The sequence below is a fragment of the Alosa alosa genome, chromosome 2, assembly GCF_017589495.1.
Source record: "Alosa alosa isolate M-15738 ecotype Scorff River chromosome 2, AALO_Geno_1.1, whole genome shotgun sequence".
Classification (NCBI taxonomy): Eukaryota; Metazoa; Chordata; class Actinopteri; order Clupeiformes; family Clupeidae; genus Alosa; species Alosa alosa.
In genome coordinates, this window is record NC_063190.1 from 6,849,586 (window position 1) to 6,872,970 (window position 23,385).

General features: G+C 40.6%; 1 protein-coding gene across 1 annotated transcript in view; it reads right to left on the minus strand.

The window, feature by feature from the left end:
• The window catches only part of bco2a (beta-carotene oxygenase 2a), a 58,708-nt gene that overhangs the window by 22,397 nt on the left and 12,926 nt on the right, over positions 1 to 23,385 (minus strand). The window contains exons 3-8 of the mRNA XM_048237075.1: positions 22,584 to 22,795; positions 20,761 to 20,876; positions 20,564 to 20,666; positions 14,070 to 14,198; positions 13,590 to 13,750; positions 13,289 to 13,456 (exon numbers count right to left, since the gene is read on the minus strand). Of these exons, the coding sequence (XP_048093032.1) occupies positions 13,289 to 13,456; positions 13,590 to 13,750; positions 14,070 to 14,198; positions 20,564 to 20,666; positions 20,761 to 20,876; positions 22,584 to 22,795 (889 nt within the window). The remainder of the gene's footprint in view (positions 1 to 13,288; positions 13,457 to 13,589; positions 13,751 to 14,069; positions 14,199 to 20,563; positions 20,667 to 20,760; positions 20,877 to 22,583; positions 22,796 to 23,385) is intronic.

Below are 23,385 nucleotides of genomic sequence, written 5' to 3' on the forward strand. Positions count from 1 at the left end.
TTTCTGTGAATATCTCGAGAACTGTAGGGCCTGGGAGGTCCACCTGTTTTTGTATGTTGGTCTTAAGGGGCATGTCAACCCATCCCATTAACACTTATTTCATGTATAGCCACCTAGTTAAAAATTAAAAAGCAAAAAATTAGGTGTTTTCATCTCAATATCTCTGGCTGACAAGGTCAAAACTGCACGAAATTAAAAGTGTAGGATCATTATGACACCCTCTGAATGCATGCCAAGTTTTGTGTACTTTCGTTCGTTCATGGGGGCCTTACAATAAAATAATTTATGTGTACATTTAGTGACGCATACACCAACAAGGATTCCCGGGACACTGAAAGACCGGGTACACAAAACTTGGTGGGCATGTACCCCCACATGGATAGCATGGAACCGTCATTTTTCGTTTTCATCTGCAGCCCCCGCTGGACTGGACCCCGAAAGGGAGGGTAGGGCAGACACAGTTCTCTGTGAATCTTTTATGGTATGTTGGTCTCAAGGGTCCACATCAACCTGGCTCATAATCACTCATTTGTGATTTGCCCCAAAAAAAAAAAATGAAAATCAGTAGGATTAAAAGAAAGCCAAAATAAATATTCATCATCATCATCATGGCTGCATTTGTATTGGCGAAGAAGTGGTTTTGTCCACTAGATGGCGATCGTTGCAGTGAGACGTAATTTTGTTGGAAGTTAAAAGTGGGTTGGAAAAACAATGGACGCTTCCATACAAGGACTGTAATTTACGCAGTGAACATCTAATAAGGATAGGACGATGTTCACATGAAGTGTAATTCCCATTTCTTCTTGAAGCGAAATAAATCTGAGGATGTTTATCGGACATGCTTGGTTTTTACTGCAGGCAATGCTAATCTTGTAATATCAATAAGGACCTAGGTAATGTTACCGTTAGCGTTGGTTGAGTGATGGAGGCATTTGATTTATTGCATTTGTAGAAAACTATAAATGCGGTTATACCAAGCAAATGTATAGCAGCACTGTTTGTATCTTTCGACTGTCATTTATTGCACGCGTGCTACAAAATCATTCTGTGCAATGGAAGATTTACCAACGTTACACGGTCTGATACAGTTTTGCCTATACATGCATGAGACTGAGACGCCTGTTTATTTTGTTTTAAGCGCGTGCAGGGTGTGAGAGGGGAATCGATGTGCTTTGATTACAGCTTGGTAGTTGTAGTCTGTGAAATTAAAAAGCACGGTGTGTGAAGTATCCAAACAATGACACCTTCATTTCATTATGGCTGCTTTAGCAAAACACCTTAAGCTACTGTGTAGTGGGTCCCATTTAGAAGTGGCTACTTCATTCAAGGCTTTCATTGACTCATGGAGCTGCGTGAATGTTATTACAACTTTTCGCCACGATATGACAGTTTAAGTCCCGCTTTGATACTGTAAGGCGAGGAAGCCATTGGTTTCAAAGGAGATTTTATTTTGTGTCGCCAGCATAGCCTATTGACAATTTATGTTGTAAATAGGCCTACCTTATAATCCTACCTGTAGCTTAGGAAGCTAACAGCTTTCTATTAGGATCTAGTTTGTTAGTTACCGTTTTGTCATTACTCCCCTGATGCATTTTTTGCATTTAGAATAGCCAGAGCGTGTATATCTCAATCGAAAATTAAACAATATCGGGTGCCTATGGACTAGGCTGGGTGAACCCAGCCTGATCTGCCCGCTATTTATTTTTTGATTTCTTAAAAGATTGAGCTTGGTCTGATGAAAGCCAGACTAGCCATGGACCTCAGTTAAACAATGCAAGGGAACATGAATCAGCCTATATTTGCACTAACAATAACGGACAAAAGCTCTTCAACTTTGGCCCGTTAAAATGTGTATGAACAGTCTAGCTTACGCATTTCATCAAGGCCCATTTGGACATGTCAGTTATTTGCACCACTGGTTAGATGTAAAACAGCATTTCGTTTCAGACTAGGCTACTGTTACTTAATTTGTGCATTAACAATAACGTTTCAGACTACTGTTACTTAATTTGTGCATTGACAATAAAGTATTACATGAACTAAAGATGACTAAAATCTTATGTAGAAGAAGAAACATTCACAAAAAATCCATCCATCCAAAAATGACCTTTGTTTTTGATAGCTGTTGAAAACGGCATGGAACTGACAGAGATGTTTTTGTTTAAAAATACATTAAAAAATATAAATAAATAAATAACATTATGCTGATACCTTTTGCTTTTCCCAAATACAATGTAGCCTACAGGTGTAAGTGACCTTTCATCAATCCAGTTGCAATGGATGAACTGTGATGAACTGCCCTACTTGTGTAGCTTTATAACAATTCTACATCTTCTTTGGCTATTCTACAATCTATTCACCTTTTCAGCACCAGTAGGGTACTTTCTGTGCAGCTGCACACACACACTCAGGCATGCCAAACAAGCATACACAAAAGTTTCAAGAGTGGGGGATGGAGTAAAATATGGAGACAAATTGAAGTGTGATTTATTTTCGCGGAAAATTGTACAGGACTGAGCGGCGGTCATATTTTGTACCGCTATGCGGTACATCTAGTTACTATTTCTGTCAGTCATGTCCGGCATAACGAATCAAACGTGGGGTTTAGTCATAATGTTTATGTTAATGTTTAGTAAAGCATAATGTAGTTCTAGTCAGTGTGTATGGGTGGGTGGGGGCACTGAATGGAGATCTTGTTCAGAAATAATTGTGTGCTCGAGAAATAAGTCGCTTGTACTTCAGTATACAATGATGCTAGCTTGCCTGTTAGTTTTACCTTTGCTATGCATCTGACTCATAGTGAAGCCTAGCAGTGAAGTTCAGATAGCCACCTCTACTGTACATGCTGTGACTTATTGCCTTATGACTTTGGTTTTAGGGGCAAAGAGTGAAAATCCATTGTCACCCGACTTCATCCCATCCATTTTTGAGCATACATCAACTGCAGAGAAGAAGAGGCGAAATATGCTTTTGGATACCTTCAGCCGAAGACAGAAGGCCAAACGTCAAAGGAGAGCACAAGCAGAAAAGTCATCCGCTGCACCGGTGCACTGGCCAGTTACATCTCTGACAGAATCTCCTCAAGAATGCGAGCACCCTTCTGCAGACCTAAGCAGCAATGAATGTCCTGTGGGGGAATCTGAAAATGCAGGTTTGGAAGAAAATTCCCAGCAACCCGCCACTGTTGCTGCTTCTGATGGGCCAACATGCAACAGTGACATCTGTAAGGAACAGGTAAGAGCACTGGAGTTGGAATGCCAGGCTCTGAGGACAGAAAATATGTTCCTTAAAGAAATAATAAGTAGGACTGAATTGAATGAAACTGCCCTACAGAAGAATGACAAAAAGGTCAACCTTTTAACTGGTCTATCAGCATATTCATTGATGATTGCATTGTTCCACATTGTAAAAAATAATAAGTAATGGTTACTTGAAAAAAGGGTGGAAACTCGTTGCCTTAAATAAGTTAAGTAAACAAAACTTTTCTCTTTCAAGTTATGTTTACTTGATGTCTACAAGTAATGCTTACTTAGAAGAAGTTATCCTTACTTAAGACTTTAAAGTTCTGGTTACTTACTTCCAACAAGTAAAGTTTACTTCATGCCCTCAAGTAAAGCTTACTTGAAACAAAGTTGTATTTACTACTGTTAAATGAGTTACCCTTACTTTGAGTTGTAAAGGGTACTTTATGTTGGATAGTAAAGTTTACTTGCAGAATATACACAAATAGTTGGCACTATTAGATTAGATAACTTTATTGTCATTTTGCAGAGTACAAGTACAAAGACAACAAAATGCAGTTTGCATCTAACTAGAAGTGCAAAAAAAGCAGAAAAATGCAATGTGATATACAAAGACAGGTGGTGCATAGACAGGATAGGAAATATGCGGTGTAAACAGTAGTATACAGTTGGTTTACAGAAGGTGGTTTAGAGTAATATAAATTAGGTATAAATATGTGCAGTGTATTAGCAGAATAAATATGGATATATTTGGTATGAACCATATAGACATATATGTACAGTATACAGCTATGTGCAGTGTGGTAACAGTAACTGTAGTGCAGAAACAGTAACATTATAACAGTAGTAAGAATACGTGTATGTGCAGGATGAATAGTATGAAGAGAGCAGTAGAAAATGGAATGGCTATATATTGTAATTACAGTATGTACATTTGTAAATAAATAGAACACTATGGGTGGGATAGGGTAGTGCAATTGTCCACTGAGGGGGGGGGTGTCCCCGCCAAGGTTTCCGTGGTCATGGTGGACACCTCAACAGGCACAGGCAAGGAGGCATCGGGCGGGGGCTTAGTTGGTTGATTGTCACCGGGATGCACAGCTAGAGTTCAGTAGGGTGACAGCCGCAGGGAAGGAGCTTCCTCTGAACCTGCTGGTTTGGGTGCAGAGAGACCTGTAACGCCCCAGAGGGGAGTGGGGTGAACAGTCTGTGGTTGAGGTGAAAACAGTCTTTGATGATGCTCGCGCCTTCACATAAGCATCACTTGCCCTGGATGGCCTTGATGGTGGGGAGTGAGGAACCGGTGATGCTGGCCAGTTTTCACCACCCTCTGCAGTTTTTTTTTTTCGGTCGTATTCTGGTGTAACCTCCATGTTTCAATCAGTAGTGTTTGAGCAACTGACCTCTGACTTCACATCCAAACAAGCACAACTTACATGTCCAGTTCATTGCTCTGCATTTTCAGTTTTCCAACTGCAAAAGAAAAAAGAGGGCAAAATTATTATCAATATGCATCTATTGGCCATGTTTAACTAAAACAGCTGATTAAGTTTATCACATTAAATGTTAATTTAAATTATTTCTCCAGAGACCTAATTAATACTGTTAAGCTAAAAATATTATGATTTGGCAACTTAATTTTTCTCTATTGCTTCAGGCCTAGTACATTTATCACAATAGAATTTAAAATGTCAATCATACGTTGGAATTATATGATGCCATTTTGCACCTCAATAACGGCACATTCGTTCAAATTCCACACACTGCAACCTAAGTCCTCTTGCTAAATCACAACGAAAGATTTTAGATAAAAGACCATGGCTTTCTCAGTCAGTAAGGTTATGAGTCCAATTATCCTAATTGTTTTATCAATACAGTAGGAATATCGACGTAAACCATACACAGTTTAATCTTTACACGTTTTGAATCAACTTAGCATGCTAGCAAGCGTTTCTCATGAGAAATGGCTAACGTTAGAACTAAACTTCATTAAGAGAGCTCATGAAGACAACTGCTATTGGCAAATTTATACAGCCTAGTTTTAGACCCCAGGCGCCACCACTTCCTCATAACCGATAACAAAAAAATATCAAAGGGCTTGAATACCTAGAATATTTGTTTTCTGCTCAGCATGGTCTGAGGCAGTGTTAACAAAGATCTTTGGTTTTAACTCGCATAGCTGCTATCAGTTAGCTGCAAACTGTTAGCAGCTAAGCGAGATATATCGACCACTTAGCAAGTTGAACTTAACATTACCCCAGTTGTTAATGAAACAGAATGTACAGTTTTGCACAAATGCTGTTAGTTCAACCTATACTGTAAACATTTGACACATTAATACATACTGTAAACTTACGGACAGAGCAAGTCACTGGTGAAGCTGTTACACTCCATCCCAAAGTCAGCCACACCGTAACACTGCCAACCGTTGGCTGTGGAATCCAGAATGCTCCCTCTGCAACTGTGCGCGTGTGCACTGCGTGAGTCCAGTTTACTCAGGTCTGAGTTGTGAAGCTTTACGTGTATCTCAAGTTTTAGACCCCATTGTTGCAAGTTAGGCACATTACTAATGTTACTCTAGTAAGAACACTTGGTCAGCCTATAGTAAGTAAAGTATACTTGTGTTACTGCAGTAAGATGTAGTGTTATTTTTTACAGTGCAGGTTGTTGCACCTTTTTCAAAACACAGGTCTAGTCTCACATTATTTCAGCAGTATATGCTGACATTAATGAAGCTTAGAATGAATTTTTCTTTTGACTTTTTGTCTTTTTATTTTGGTGTTGACTCCACTACTATTTCAAAACTTTTCAAGCACTGTATTAATGTGATGCATGAGAGATTAGTTCCAAATACTGTCACATGGCCTGAACGGGAGCCACTGAGAGAATCACTTCCATATGCATTTAGGAACTCTGTTTTTGAGAAGACTGTTTGCATTATCGACTGTTTTGAAATTTTCATAGAGAAACCTAGTAACTTGTTAGCCAGTGCACAATGTTATTCAACATATAAGTCTCACCACACCATGAAGTATTTAATAGCCATTACTCCACAGGGTTCGATTTGTTTTATTTCCAATGGGTGGGGGGGCCGCACAAGTGACAAATACATCACAGAGCACAGTCATTTTTTACCTCATTTGCTCCCAGGGGACCTAGTTTTGGCTGACCGAGGTTTCACTGTCAGTGAGAGCATTCATTCTTATCAAGCTGAGTTAAAGATTCCTGCATTCACTCGTGGCAAGAAACAGTTAGATCCCATTGAATTGGAGAGCACCAGAAGCTTGGCATCTCTTCGGATACACATAGAACGAGTAATTGGTGTTCTTCGTCAGAAATACACTCTTTTGCAAAGCACTGTGCCCATATGCTTTACAGACAGAGAAAATGACATAATGTGTCTTGACAAAATGGTGCACGTGTGCTGTGCTTTGACAAATGTATGTATGTAACTCTGTTGTACCATTTCAGTGATACCAAGTTGCCTTTTAATTGATACAGGTCTTTATTTTCATGTATTTTTTTTGTTGTGGAGCAGAGAAATATTTAGCAAGCAGCTCAGGTACAATACATTTTTTAAAAAACTCTGTGGCACTTTCTAACTCTAAGTAAAGAAAAGGTAGATCTGGGGTGATGCGTTCTACAAAGGCGGAAGTGCTGTCCTTCTCAGTCCAAACAATAAAGTCACAGTAGGGCATGTTGGTGACAAACAGCTGCATCTGAACCTGACAGTAGTAGGCATGACCACGCTTCAGTCTTAAGGTTCCTGTTTCATCTTTTTCCAGACAAAATCCTGTGTCGTTTGTGGCCTCATTTACTGATAGGCCCTTGCAGAAAGGGCATTTAATCTCTATTATGCCTGTACCACAACAACTACAAGAAACGTAGCCATCAGGTGAGGCCCCAACAAATGGGTGTGTTGTGGAGATTCTGAAGCCTGCAGGTTTTAGCTGGACATTGGAGTGAGATATGTGATGCTGCATTTCATAGCTTCTTCTACCTGATTCCTCATGCTTGCAACCCCATCTGTAAATGGTCATATCTATTAGTTTTCCTTTAAATATGGTTAACCAAAAGCAAAAGTAATCTCAAAGATCAGGGCTAAGGAGGTGGAGGCACATGCAATGGCAAAATATCTCCACACCACTAGGGGCAATGAGCTTTTCTGAGGGGGTGTGGAGAGGGGGGCAAGTCAACTCTTGAACGCAATAATGACAGATTTCACATGTGTGTGCAGTGTTCGCACTTGTTTATCTTTCTTGAAAACGCTAAGCAGATTCGTGTTAGCTTAAAATGCAGCAGCTCAGACTAGTAAGGAAATGTAATCTGATCCAATCAATGGCTGCTCAAGATCGTTGGAAAGGATGTTATTTTGCACGAAATTGTAGTTGGCCAAATCGGTCTCAAATGGATTTTCAGCAAGATTTGAAGAATTCGCATCAAATAAAGATCCTCTTCTAGCTACATGGTGAGTTTGCGATACTGATTTACTTTGGATATGATCAAGACAATATTAGGCTACGAGGTGTGCAATGCTAGTATGCTAGTTTGCCTCGCACGTCCTTCAGCCCTGGCAGAATGCTGTTGTGTATGTAGGCTGATTGCCATTTAGATTTGAAAGTCTAAAAACTGTTATTGCGATGCTTTGAAATACCTGGTTGCTTCAGTAATGAAGCTATTAGACCTGGGGTATCATATTTTCCTGATCAGTGACACAGAAGGTGAAGAGGAATTTGTTTTTACAGCTGCCCTGAAAGTCGATGCAGTAATCCTGCCACTCCTCTGTTCGAACCAGATGTTAGACTTTGATTGGGCACGAGTCTCTTCCTCCACAATGTCACTCTGAAAATACAACAACTGAACTGTCAGCCTTCCAAATTAGCCTACACCTTAACCTGTTTCCCGAACTATGAACCACTTTACCTGTTCTTTGGTTACGGTTATTTGGGCAATCAAGAGTTTCTGCTCTCTCCTCTAACTCTGCTAGGCTAACTTCTCTTGCATGCTTGGTGTACAGCTGAGTCAGGGGTTGTGGCAGATTTAGCGTGATGACTTTGGGGACATATGAGGAGACATAGCCTCTGACTACAGAGAGAAACGCTGGTTTCAGGATCTTTCCCTCTTGTGTATGGCACTCGGAGAGGTTTTTATGTAGTGCTGCTACCTCTTGTGGGGTAAGGGGTGGGGATTACAGGTAGCATTGCATCCCTAGAGCTCTGCTTTTTGACACGCTGAGAGTTGTTAAACACGATGTCTTTCCCTTCTTGATATGGCAACCTTTTTACCGATTCATCACTTGTTGTTGACCATTTGCATTTCTTCGATGTCACTGACGCCTCCTCATCAGTAGCACTATATTGCCATAATTTAAACAATGTAGCGGATACATAGTACAGCGGGTAACCATGAAAATTGTGCACTTTTTGAAAGAAACATGAAACTTCTACCATAGTTAGGTTGTACCATGAGGTTTATTTTCAGATTGGGAGGGAAGTCAAATTTGACCTCTGAGGCCCGGGAGAGGTCAAATCCAAGATGGCCGCCAATAATATTCAAAAGTGCCTCACGTTGGAACCAAACACAGTAGTGAAACCACCAGAGTTAAAGAAAATGCATTTATGTAATGGTCAAGGTAAACAAAACATCAAAATATAATTTTTTTTATGTATCCCAATTAATTTCTTTCTCGTCGCTGTATTATTCAGTTATTAGTTGTTATTTCATGAGATGTGTGGCTAATTTCATTTCTTCACAGCACAGAATTATCCACAGGTGACCCCCCTAGACCATTTTCACAGACCACCTGCCATACCACCGCTGGTTAAAAAAAAACAGGGTGAGTGAAGACTCTCTCGCCCGCCCCTATTGCCTGTAGGAAGAATATCCCGCTTGCAAGTTCAGTGTACCCTACCCGCCGACCGAAGCAGGCAGGCTAACGAAACGCTAGAGATTGTTGAAAACGTGTGTATGGCAGAGCCGGCGAAGAAGCAGCGAAAACCCTTGACGGAAGACTCAAAGAAAAGGAAAAGAGCTTCAGACCGAGCGAAGGGGAGTTTCGTAGAGAAAAAGCAACAGGCTTGCCTGGTGTCCCTTTAAATAACCGGTCAACCGGGATTGAACACATTTGTAGCAAGCATGTTAATATAAGGCTGTGTCTTTAATTACTACTTAATTAATTACTTCTTACTGTTAAGACTATCAATTGGAAGATTGTTAGGGCAGGTTTTGTGGTGGACTGATGCTCAATGTTTGTACCATCAAGTACCATGTTGATAAAGGCCAAGAGAGATGGTGGCACAGCCCTCTGCTGGCAGTTTTCTTTGAATGACCCGTCAAAAGGGAAAGATGAATTAAGGATCTCTTTGCGCACTACTTGTGCTGCTTGCATTAAGTGCATGGCATCACTGTCAGTTTGACAGGCTATCATGAGAGCTGGTCCAATGTCCTTCTCAAAACTCAGGAGTGTGTCTCTTCCGCCCTCAGATGTGGAAGCTCAGAAAGCAGTCGTTCTTTCAGTCTGGTGGTGTGAATCCGTTCACCTACAGTAAGACCAAGTTGTTCCAGTCTGGTCTTGTACAACTGAGCGATGTCTGTCAATTTGAAGAAAGGGGCACTGTTCTCATCACTGTTCATGTCTTCCAGATATGCCACTAACTGTGCAAAGGCTATGCCATGTAGACAAGAATCATCTCCGTCATTTCGTTTAGATGCAGCCTGCCTGGCTCTGTTGTACAATGAAGACAGACAGTGGTGATGGTACTTGGCCTCAATGGAAAGGCACACTTCCTCACTGTCAATGTTGTAGCTTGATGCATTATGGAAACCTGAAAAACCTGCAGCAGGCTCATTGGAAAGGAAGCAAGTAGGTTCTGTGGACGGTGAATGGCTGGGGGCAGATCTCGTGTGTACAGTCGAGGTATTTTGTTGTTGTGCTGTAGTTACTTTCCCCCGACTTAGCTCATCAAATGCTTTTTTGTTGAGTTTTAGCTGACATCTCTTGTGCCACTTAGCCTTGTGTCTCTTTGTGTCTATACACTCGCAATCTGCCCACAGCCATTCACCGTCCACAGAACCTACATGCTCCTTTTGCAATGAGCCTGCTGCAGGTTATTCAGGTTTCCATAATGCATGCACCTACAACACTGACAGAAATGTGAGGAACAACTTGGTCTTACTGTAGGTGAACGGATTCACGCCACCAGACTGAAAGAACGACTGCTTTCTGAGCTTCCACATCTGAGGGCACATTCACGCGGAACAGACACACTCCTGAGTTGAGATGGACATTGGACCAGCTCTCATGATAGTCTGTCAAACTGACAGTGATGCCATGCACAAGTAGTGCGCAAAGAGATCCTTAATTCATCTTTCTCTTTTGACAGTTCATTCAAAGAAAACTGCCAGCAGAGGGCTGTGCCTCCATCTCTCTCGGCCTTCATCAACATGGTACTTGATGGAACAAACATTGAGCATCAGTCCACCACAAAACCTGCCCTAACAATCTCCCAATTGATAGTCTTTAACAGTAAGAAAGAATTAATTAGTAGTAATTAAAGACAGCCTTATATTAACATGCTAGCTACAAATGTGTTCAAGACCGGTTGACCGGCTTTTTAACTAGGCTACTCTGTTAACATTACCGGTACCTATTTCAGCCATAACAAATTTCACATTACCAAGCTGACATATCTACAATATACTCTGTTCAATCATTAAACTAGCTTCAGCTCACATACATGTTCCAGACTGTCTTCTAGTTTAGCTAGGATAATTATTTTGATGAATGTCCATGATGTTTACCTCAAAAGCTAACTACCAAGGAAAACTCCTTCCTGGCAATGGTTAAATTAATTTGCAACATGAATAATATTATGTAATTATGTAATAATATTGTTTGTTCAATATGTTTACCTGTTAGAATATGTCGATTGAAGTGCTCTCTACATTGTGCGTACTGTGGCTTGTAGCAACAACTCTCTGAAGCAGGGTTTTTTTAACCAGCGGTGGTATGGCAGGTGGTCTGTGAAAATGGTCTAGGGGGGTCACCTGTGGATAATTCTGTGCTGTGAATAAATTAAATTAGCCACACATCTCATGAAATAACAACTAATAACTTAATAATACAGGGACAACAAAGAAATGAATTGGGGTACATAGGGTACATAAAAAATGAATATTTTGATGTTTTGTTTACCTTGACCTTTACATAAATGCATTTTCTTGAACTCTGGTGGTTTCAAAGTTATCAGATACAGAATGGGCACCCAAAGGTTAGTGGGAAATGACACCTTAAGTGTTTTTCTACTGTATTTGGTTCCAACGTGAGGCACTTTTGAATATTGTTGGCGGCCATCTTGGATTTGACCTCTCCCGGGCCTCAGAGGTCAAATTTGACTTCCCTCCCAATCTGAAAATAAACCTTATGGTATAACCTAACTATGGTAGAAGTTTCATGTTTCTTTCAAAAAGTGCACAATTCCCCTTGATTTGAGGGCTTAACCGCTGTACTAACATGGGAGCAGCACTCCCCAAACCCTGCTGTGCAGTTGCAGTGAGCTCCTAACACTACACCATCCTTCCTGACCACAATCCACGGCTTTAATTGGGGGTCATTGAGCCTTTGAGAATGATTTACCTGTAATAGGATCATGACACTTGGTTAAGCTTTTTATTTCTAGGATAGCCTTATCCCTATACTCTGTAATGTATGGCTAAAATTGTTAGCAATGATAGACTATACTTTAGCTGTTGCTAACGGTAACGTAAACTAACTTGAAGTGCCTCTCTCTTACCCTCGCAGTAATGATTGCGCAGTTCTTTTGTGCTGGTAGTTTCCACATTTGTAAACAAGACACAAATCCGGACACAGTCCACTTGTATCCTTCTAGACTTTTATACGACTTCAGCGAGTCACCGGAATAGGACGAAGGGAAGTTAATTAAATAGTTGTAGGTGTCTGGGTAACCGAGCGCTGGCAGGGCTATAGACAAAAAAGTACACCTGGGGCATTGTACGGATCGCTAATATTCAATCGGTTTAGCTTTCTTGTGTAGTTGATTATTTCAAATGGAGTAAAATGTGTGGTGTATTCTGACGCCCTAAACCTACTCTCATCAGTCTCATCAGTGAAATTCTCGCCATTAATTTTTTCGTTGATCAGTTCCCTGCCAAAATGGCGGCGTAAACAAATGACGTAACCGATGGAACGTAACTACTGGAACTGAATTTCAGTTTCAGCCCCTTTCGTTCAGAAATTTTAAAATAAAGATGTTTTTTAATACTTAAAAATAACATTTGATAAATGAACCTTACATTTTCCAGTAGCCATAGATGTGTAGATTTGAACAAAGTCTGGTTTGGTTCTTAGCAGGAGCATCTACTGCCTTCAAAATCCTATTTTCTTTACTGTGCAGTCGGAGTTTGGTGCTGGGCTGGTGGGTGGCCACTCACACGGCACATCTTCGTGAAATCAAAATTCCACCGGAGCTCCAAGCGGATTTGTACATACAGCCTTACAACACTGTATGTTTACAGCTCTTCGAGTCACGGTAAAATGTAATTTATGGTACATAGCTCATTTAGATACACGTATGTTGTGTGTGCTTGCGTTTTTAGGAATCCGCCGTATGGGTTTGTATAGGAATGAATAGCCTATTAAGAGATGCACGTAAAAGGACATAAATAGGTGACTGACTTCGATAGCATAGGCTACAGTATAGGAAAGAGATACGCGACTTTCTGCTTATCCTGTTTGAAAATGGGTGGTTTTCACAAGTGAGGGCGTGTCGAGGTGTAATGCGGAGAGGCTAATGGCCTGACAGTATGAACACAAACGTGTCCGGGTCATTAAGGCTTGTAGTCTGGGCTACTAGGTGGCCCCTCAAATTACCCTAGCCTGGCCTGGCTCGACGGTCTGAAGCCAGCTATTATTCCTCTGTTGCTCTTGTTTCGTGAGTAAAATCTGTTTGATTTTCATCTTGAGTTGTGTCCTACATTTGGGTCCAATCCTTAGCAGTGTGACAGAGAGTTAATATAAGAGGGCCTACCTGGTCCAAAGCCTCCCCTGACTTGCGCAGGTTCTGGAGGTTGTAGACGTTGATGGCCTGGCCGTCATCTGAGGCACACAGGTCCAGCATGAGGAAGCTGTCCTGCTCAAAGGCATTGATCTGGTGGAAGGTGGACATGGCTTTGGTGTGGTACTTCACTGGACTGACCTGCAGAGACAAACAAGAAACACAAATACAGTTTTCACAGCTCAGAGAAATGAGGTGGAATGTTGCGTGGGCAAAGAAGTTCTCAGCACTTTTGTTAGTTGAGCTGATACTTCATGCAGAATTGGCTGCTTACCTGGCCAGTCTGTTTGTGGATTAGGTGGAGGATAGTCTCAAGTTTGGGGTCCCAGTAGATGGCATCACTAATACCCTTTCCTGTCAGCTTAGCTGTGAGAATCTTCCAAACGTTCATTTTAATAGGCTGTTCAATGAACAACACATAGTTTTCTGACATAGCTGCAAAGGACAGATGAAAAAACAGCACTTAAGATTAAAATGGTTTAAACATGTTGTAAGTTATTATATGAATACAAAATGATAATGCTAATACATTGAAAATTCTTTAAAGGAATATGATTAGCATATCTGTTAGTTAACAAGAACATGTGGAATGGCCAAACGATCTGATGGTTTTTCAATGCTTCTAGACTAATATAAAAAGTTTCTCAGGTTTCTAATATCTAATCAAAATAATTTGTCATAAATTAGGTTATACATATAAGATATGTTTAAAAAGCAAGACTGTGGCTATAGAGGGGAGTTGAATGAGCTTTACCAAAGCTGTGGTAGTAAGATGGCCGGCTGTTGTCAGTAGGAGGGATGGAGCACAGAACCTTCGCGCCCTGGAGAGTGTCATTGGCTGTCTCCCGCTCAGGAGGAACGCAAATAATATTGTAGAAAGTACCTGGGGGTGGGGTTCAAGTTCAAGTCATTTCAAAACCTCAATTGACAGACCAGGGTACAGGCCAATGAGAAAACAGGGCAAAAAGTAAGATACATTGCATGTAAATGCAGTGGACTGTGTTATCCCTGTGCTACCAATCTTGCGAATTCTGGGCGACATTACGATTTTGTCCAAACGCCGCAACTTTTCTGCAAATTTAACCAATCACCATAGTTTCCCCATGAAATTTCACCTACAACAAGTCCCTCGCACAGAATATTGAACCAGACGCCGCACTCAATTCCAAACTCAGAGACCGCCGTAGAAATCAATATGAAACATTGAAATTACTAAATACTTATTTGGCTATTAGTAATTATGCAGGTCACAGAATATGAATTATTAAAAAGATATGAACTTACTTTGAATTCCAAAATATATGAATGTATTGAAACATATGACATGATGCCATCTCTTTAGGGGCTGGCTGTTGTGGTGGATTTCTATCGAGGGTGGCGAGAGGGCCCAACTCTAAGGTTAAGGAGTATAAAAGATAGGCCGCAGCCACTTTGATCTCAGATCTCATCGGGGGGCGCCAGCTGATGACATCTCACCTCACCCTATTGCTTGACACCTGGTCTGGACATCGTTTAGGCTGGACTATCACTGCAATACGGTGAATAAAGATCAACAGTCTTCAGAGATTACCTGTCTGCATTGTCTCCTTCGGACGCCTTGTCCCAGAGTGCTAATTAGTAAATAGTAAAGTGATAAATTGTTAATTGGATTCGGAAGTGGACCAGGTTTTTCCACGACACTCTTATTTAGACAGTTCTACAAAAGGTTATACTGCTTTGTGAATTAGCCTACCCCAGCCAAAGCATTTCTTCATTTAGCTACAAATAAAGTACTTTGATTTTTTTGTAATTTTTTTTTTTTTAAAGAATATAAAGATAATCAGTGTGATTTTGGTCTTATTACCCTTCATTGCCCTCAATCAAATTATATATATATATATATATATATGTATATATATATATGTGTATATATAAATCCCAACTATTTTCTCAATTTTCACTTTCTCCCGCAATTTCTTTGCAACAAACGCCTAAAAACACTGCAAATTCCATCGCAATTATTTACAAAAGTTGCCACGACATCAGCCATTTTAGGCTGAAACAATCTCAAAAAAGAGATTATGTATATGAAATGAGTGGTCTCAAACTAGCTAGTGAAAGTGTTAGCAGCTATACCACCAACTTACTACCCTATGGGTAATTTTCATATTTCGGCCAAAATAGGCTATGCTTTTATTGGGTAGCTGTTGTAGCCTAAGTAAACACTATCATGGTAGGCTGCCATCATCGTTAGCGACTATGCTGTTAGGAAACGGACCCCATATGACCAAAGTCTCATTAAAACACACTACAGAGGTTGAGGTATAACGTTTGTGTTGTCAACATACAGAGTATGCTTACTTGGCCTACTCATTTCTACATCATTCTGGCCTATAAATGAAAGCCACATCTGTAGCCTGGGGCAGGCTAGCCTACATGAATCAAGTTTTCCAGTTGTAGTATATCGTGATTGCCCCCCCCCTGCCTCGCTTAACTTGCTGACCTATGTCAATATCACCTGCCTTAAACTGAAATGAATGAAAGACAGAATGCTGCTTTGTTTGCAATGAACCACCAGCTTGATGGTGCAACATGACCTATTTAAGTTGCAATGAACAATTCTAGACATTCCTTGTTTTTGGTGGAACTGTTTAACTTGTTTCTTTGCTTTTGTCTTTTAGGTTCTAGACCAAAAGTATAAACTAATTTCGATTGGCTGTTACGGGCGAACAGTTTTATATTTGAAGACAAAAAGGGATAACTTTTTTGAGGCTTGGACTGAAGATTATGTGTGTCAAGTTTGGAGTAAAACGGAAAAAAATTGTGACCTGCGAAAATTTTGTTTCACTTTCGCTAAAATCCAATACCATACAATGTTGACTTGGCTTGGTGAAATTAATCATGGGGCAGTCCCTAATCATTGTGCCAAATTTCAACTTTTTACCAGACGGTTCTATGGGCTGCCATAGACTCCCATGGCAGAGGAATAATAACTAGATGTACCGCATAGTGGTACAAAATATGACCGCCGCTCAGTCCTGTACATCCGTTCCGCGAAAATAAATCCTTCTTAATCAAGCCTTCTTAATCAAGCCTTCATGAAATGCGTTGCTAGACTGTTCATACACATTTTAACGGGCCAAGTTGAAGAGCAGTTGTCCGTTATTGTTCGTGGCAATAGGCTGATTCATGTTCCCTTGCATTTTTCAACTGTGAGGTCCATGGTTAGTCTGACTTTCACCAGACCAAGCTCAATCTTTTAAGAAATCGAAAAAGAAATCGCCGGCAGATCAGGCTGGGTTCACCCAGCCTATCCATGGTAGGCGCCCAATAGAAATATTGTTTAATTTTGCTTTTGAGATATCCACGCTCTGGCGTCCCCTGCGACGTGTTCGCCCCCCAGTTTCAGAGCTATTCTAAATGCAAAAAAGGAACCAATTTGTTAGCTTAGTACCCTGGGAGTGAGACAGCTATAAGTTAGTGTCTTGAGAGTGAGACCGTTGTCTGCGTGACTTTCTGAGTCACTCCTTAGAGCAGTGGTTCTCAAACGTTTTCTTTCATTCCCCACTTTGATCAAGGGGGCATTCTCGAGCCCCACCTGTCCCTCATCGCTCTAAGAAAGTGGTAGGTCAAGCTTAAAATTGTCAAATTTATTGAAATAATGACAAGTTCTAAATATATCCTCTTCAACAGAGTTAAAATCAGCTGGTGCTGCAGATATAATAATAAATAAATAAATACATAATAACACACATATTTCTGTTTTCCAGCAACATATTAGGAAGCATATACAATGTATTTGTACAATATATTCAATGAAATAGCAACTACCAAATACCAACATGCTGCATTAAATGAATCCATAATCCAGTCATACTGAGCACTGCTGGTTGGGAAATATTTTTGAAATAAACTTTGCAGGGATGTGATGTAGGCCTACTGTTTAACACATGGGATCACAAGAGTGGCTCCCGAAACGTTTCAGCGATTTCGCTCAGAAATCTCAAAGGCATAATACTGTCGCGATCGAGGCGCCTGTCCCATAACTCAAGTTTTTTTGGTGAATGCAGTAATCTTATTTGCTAGGTGAGGTAGGTGCTTGTCTTTGCCTTGTAACTGGACATTTAATTGAAATGTATCGCTAAGATATATCAAATATATCGCTAAGATAGGCCAGTTTCGTCAAGAAATGTTAGTGAACGTGCTTGCAGATTCAAACAGCGCTCTTCCTCCAAGAAGAGGCGACTCGGCGCTCAAACACGCGCGACAGCACTTTACCTCTGGAAAGCCACCTTGCCTCGCTGTGAAACAGTACAGCCTTTTGGTCAGCTACCATCTCTTCGCAAAGTGCAGAGAATAGACGTGCTTTTAAGGGCAGAGTTTTGATGAAATTCATCACTCCCACAACAACGTTCAAAATCTCATGTAGGGGACTAACTAAGCTGCCTTGAAACAAGCGCTTCCCTATGAATAACACAGTGTGTCCATTGTGCATCGGGTGCTACCTGGGCCTAGGCTACAAATACACGTCAGTTCGCGCCCCACCTGGCATGTCTCCGCGACCCAGTAGTGGGATACATTTCACGCAGCTACGTGAATCACGGAAAGTGCGAATGAAGTGGCCACTTCTAAATGGGACCCACTAGGCTACAGTAGCTGAAGGTCTGTGGCTAAGCAGCCATAATGAAAGTGTTATCATTGTTTGGATACTTCACACACACATGCTTTTAATCGCATAGACTACAACTACCAAACTGGAATCAAAGCACCCTCTCACACCCTACACACGCACTTCAAACAAACACACAGGCGTCTCAGCAGAGACTTTCTAATGATGAGACACAGCACTCAATAGAAATGCATGGGGTTAGTTTGTAACGCCAATATGGCCGTTGACTACGCATATCCCACCCCTTCCTTGGCAAAACGTCGACATGTGAATACATTGAGCCAATAATATGGTGGCCATCTGGTGGACAAACTACGTCACACCAATACTGGAAATGCAGCCTAAATGATGATGAATATTCGGTTTTCCTTTAATCCTACTGAATTTGTAATTATGTATCAGCCGTTATAATTGCCGGTACCAATATGTGGGTGTGTGTGTGTGCGTGCCTGTGTGCGTGTATGTGTGTACGTGTTTGTGTGTATGTGGATGTGTGTGTGTGCATGTGTGTGTTTCTGTCTGTGTGTGTGTGTGTGTGTGTGTGTGTGTGTGTATGTATCTGCGTTCAGATTAAACAGAGACCCTCGTTTGTTCCAAAATAATAAATTATAAAAAAGAATCATGTTAAACAATAACTTGACCAAAAACATAATAATACTTAGATCTGACAGGTTTTGTCAAAATGTAACTATCCAAGGCACAGAGTCGAGAAAGAGGGTGAGAGATTAGCCTATAACAATTAATTAGGCTATCTAATAAAGCCTCATAAATAAATAACTACCGCATAATCCTGATTATGGCCGGGGTCTTTTATTTACTTAGGCTGCGCAAAGCACGGGGCTTTATTTGGGGCAGTTGATATTGAGCAGGCCTTTATTTCTACGTGCATTTTATTGTGAGACATGCGTTTCGTTTGGAGCGCATACCGCTATCAAAAGCAGAAGATTTTCCGTTTGGTTTTGGATTTAATTTACTTTTGGACAGTTTGATTATATTGCTCAATGTTGGGACTGATGAGCACTGAAATCTGGGGAGTATTTGATGGCTCACTATTACATTTCACCCGCTGTTTATTGCGAGACAAGGCAGCCGCTTTCATTCATTCAAAACGTGCGCTGTGCTGTAATAGAAACCTTATTGCGTAGCCTAAATTGAGTTCGAATTGCATGATTTACTTTTTTATTAAATTCGTAGGCTGGAATGCCTCCAGTCGCGGAAACAATTGTGTTTAAATGTAGTACTAGTAGCCTAGGCCTACTGCATTAGCCTCTGGCAAGCTCAGAGGGGGACGGCAAGCGACTGAGCTTGAGAGCGACGTGTTGGAGACCCATGGTGTAGGACAACGACTTTTCATTGACAACAAGGTATTAAACCAACCAACAATATAAAATATTAAGAAGAGCTCTTATTTTATTGAGTTAAATCGAAACAATGTCTTCTATTGCTCCTATACCGACCCTACTGGTAGGCAATTATTACATCGCAGTGTTTGCAGTGAACTAACGTTATCGTTTTTTTTTTTTTAAACGATAAAATGGTTCCACGCCACACTTCACCATGAACTCTTCATAAATCAAATGGAAACTGGTATAATGTTTAATTGCTGCCACACAGTGAAATTAATTTCATTACTTCAAGACACACTACGCAACGCAACCTGCATTAGTTTAATCGACAACAAATTAACGTAATCGACGAAATTCTTAATGATCAATTATCAATCGTCGATTAATCATGCCCATCCCTAATGTATGTGTGTTTGCGAGAAAGAGTGCGTGTGAGACAATATCCTCTTGCAGCAACCCTTCGCTCAACACCACCATCTACAGGCCAATGAGTGTATAGTCACTAAATGTACATATAACCTAATTTTTTTAGGATGAAATTCTACGAAACGTGGCATACCCCCAGAGGATGTCAGGTTAATCATACACATAAAATTTGGTGCAGTTCTGAACATCTTAACTGAAGATAGGGGTGATTAAAGCAGAATGATAGAATGATAATGCATTTTCATTTTTTACCGGGGGGGGTGCAAATCACAAATGAGTGATTATGGGCTAGGTTGATGTGGGCCCTTGAGACCAACATACCATACACATGTCTTCATCCTCAGTGCCACGGTTCAGGTAGTTATTTAGGAAAAACTGCAAACTAGCTATGCTTCGCTGCTTGGCCCCCAGTAATAAGAAGCCAGGAGATTTCAAGATAGTGGATTCCATCCACTATAATTAACCATTTCTTTACTGACTGTCATATACTCTAAACTAACACCTACCTAGTAAGTGGTTTTCAGAAATACTGTAGGTCTATGTAATCTGAATAATCATACTATAAGTAATGTCATTTGTATTTCTTTTAACTAAAACAATGTTTTACACAGAAGCCTTTTTGCATTGGTACAATGGTGAATTAGTGGAATGGTAATTCCTTCATTTTCTAGTTTATATTGCACATTTTCCAACACAGTGGCTACTCAAAGCGCTTCACGTAGACGAAGGTTTGCACATCATCATGGCATGGTCTGTGTAGGAATGATTGGGGTTTTTGAGCAAAGAATCAGGTGAAAAACTGTAAGGTTTTTTCCTGCTGTGTTTTACCTTTTGGGCCATATGAGTTGCCCATGTTGTAGACTGTGCCATCAGGATCAGTGTGTGGATGTGCAGTCGCTCCATTCACAGCAATGAACTTGCTCCAGTCCACCTTACAAGAGCAATGTTTTGTTAAACTAACATGGCACATTCCTAAGCACTACTGACGTTTCTCTGTTGATGTTTTGAAAAGTAAATATTTGTACCTGCTCAACAGTTTCCAGAGTCCCAGGGTCCACCTTGTGTATAAAGTTGGTCTCGGTGCTGACATAGTAATCGCCTTTGTATTTGACAAAGCTTACACTTGCATTGTCAGTTGGTTCTTTGATGAGAAAAGGAAAAATGACATTTTATTCCATCACAATGGAATGATGTGATTCAAAACATAGAAATGTTATTAACAAGTTGCTACACACATGTTGAATATTGGTGTTTTTCCTTTAAATATTCTCTTGTCACTTTGTCTAAGCCACAGAAACGACTGAGACAGAATGTTTATTGGAAGCAGACAGAACGCCAAATGGTGTACCTAAGTAATTGCTCCCCCAGTGTTTCCCATACATTGACTTATTTGTGGCGGACCACCACAATATCAACATTGACCACCACACAATGATTTTCCTGGTTGTACTAAATTGTGCTTAAATCTGGTTAGAATCATAACCACACTGCACTAATTTGTTAAAAACTGTTGCATTCAGGTTAATTCTGCAAACCTACCACCACAAATAGAATTCAATTCTGTGGGAAACACTGGCTCCCCCCATAAGAGACATCCTAATTAAATCTGCCCAGGAAGGCCATATCACTACACCCCCACGGTCTTGCTCAAAACTCCACCAATTAACGTAATTGGGCTCTCAATCAAACTTTGAACTTATTAACTACTGTAAAAAGACCCTAGGTTGTTTTTACTCTGGTGTTATGCTTTAATTTAACCTCACAAACAACTGAGAATGGGCCTCCATATGACACTGATATATTTTAAGAGAAATCCTGTAAGGAAATCCTCTTTCCTTCTCCTCTTCTATTGTGAGGTTGTACGTAACTGTACACGTGTCCTTGCAACATGGAGGTCTGACAAGATTCCAAGTTGTGGTCTGTTATTTATTATTGCTTGTGCAACAGCAAATGTTTCAGTCAGGAGATTGTCTCCACAATTTTTTGTCTCTGTAAAATCTTCTAAAAATGTATTGGACACACACACGCTTTTGAATTCCTTTGAAATTAGGTTATTCAGAAGGTAATTAAATCCAAAACCCACATATGGTCACGATTCAATCAGCATGAAAGTGAGGATTTAACAGATTCCCTCTGTGTCCCACAGACATGGAAATTCTTCTCAGGCTTGTGGTGTTATCTAGCCTGGCTAGCGCCACCACTTCTCAATGAGACGTGGTCTGAGAACCAAACGTTCATTTTCTCGTATTTGAAAAAAATGCCCAGATCCGTTTATTGGGTGCCACGGATGTCTATCAAATGCGTCTGTGCATAGCTCATCATCGTCTTGCTTTCCCACCTGTTCTGTGATTGGTTCCCTATCTCAGGCGAAAATTTGCTCCATGGTCTCCAGGCTGCCTTAGCAGCGTGAATCAAATCGCGCGCCAGGCAGCATGGGAACACCCAGGCTAGGTGTTATTTAGAATGCATGTACTTAAGATTTATTGTGCCCAAAACATTTTTTTACAGTTTAAGTAGTCTGAGAAATTCTGCCTTGAATCACAACAGAATCAGGACTGTGTATAGTCATTGTCCAAGCTAGAGCAAGAATTTTGCAAAACCTGAAAGGCCTAACACAGGACTTATAGGACATTTTCAGGATTTGAGTATTGGCTGGAACATATGATGATGAAAATGAAGGCCTTGGGGAAACATACTCCTATTCTGTACCACTCACTGACAAAACAATTAAGATCACAATGACACTAACATCTGCAATATTCAACAACACAGTTGGGCAATAGAATAAGCCCCATTGGGCATAACAGAAAATAACCTATTCTGTAGCAAATGCAATGTCATCACTCACTGATCCATTCAAAGCGGGAGAGAAAGCGTAGGAAGATATTCTTGCAGGGGTCAGGCAAGGCCACCGTGCCGAACTCTGAAACCATGATGCGGTCATGTTCGCTGTTCTGTTTGTATGAATTGCTGCGCAAGAATCGGCTCTTGTAGGACACCTGCCCATCCTCGATCTTGAACTGGTGCATGAGAGCCATCCCATCAAACCAGTGGTTGTAGCTGCAGGGAGAAAGTGAACAGAAAAAGAGGTCAGTCAGATAATGGGAGCCTAAAAAGAATGGGTCAAATTAGCTTTCATTTGCAGACCATTATTTCTGATAGAGGATTCTATATGTTTTTTGTTTGAATAGTGTTCACACTATTCATTATGCACTATTTAAGCCAGGGATGTCAAAGTCAAATACATTAGAGGGCCAAAAAAACAAATTTGCTACCAGCCGAGGGCCGGATTGGTTCAATGTTTATTAAAACATATTGAACCAAGACGTGTACTGTATTTTATTTAATGATTAAATGAATAATGACTGTGACTGAAGTGCGGGCAAAGTTTGCACAGAAATGTACGATTTTTCCCATCCTCACCGACCTTGTCATACAACTTGTTTAAATGATCATACGATGCCTCCTTGCTGCTTTGCCGTCTACATCAGCCTTTCTCAAACTTTTTTGACCTGAGGCCCAGTCAAGGCATACTTTGGGGTCATAGGGCCCACCTACATGAACCCATGAACCCCTCCTCCCACCCCCCATCAAATTATCATAATGATATCACAATTATTATTTTTATACTATATTGCTATACATGCACT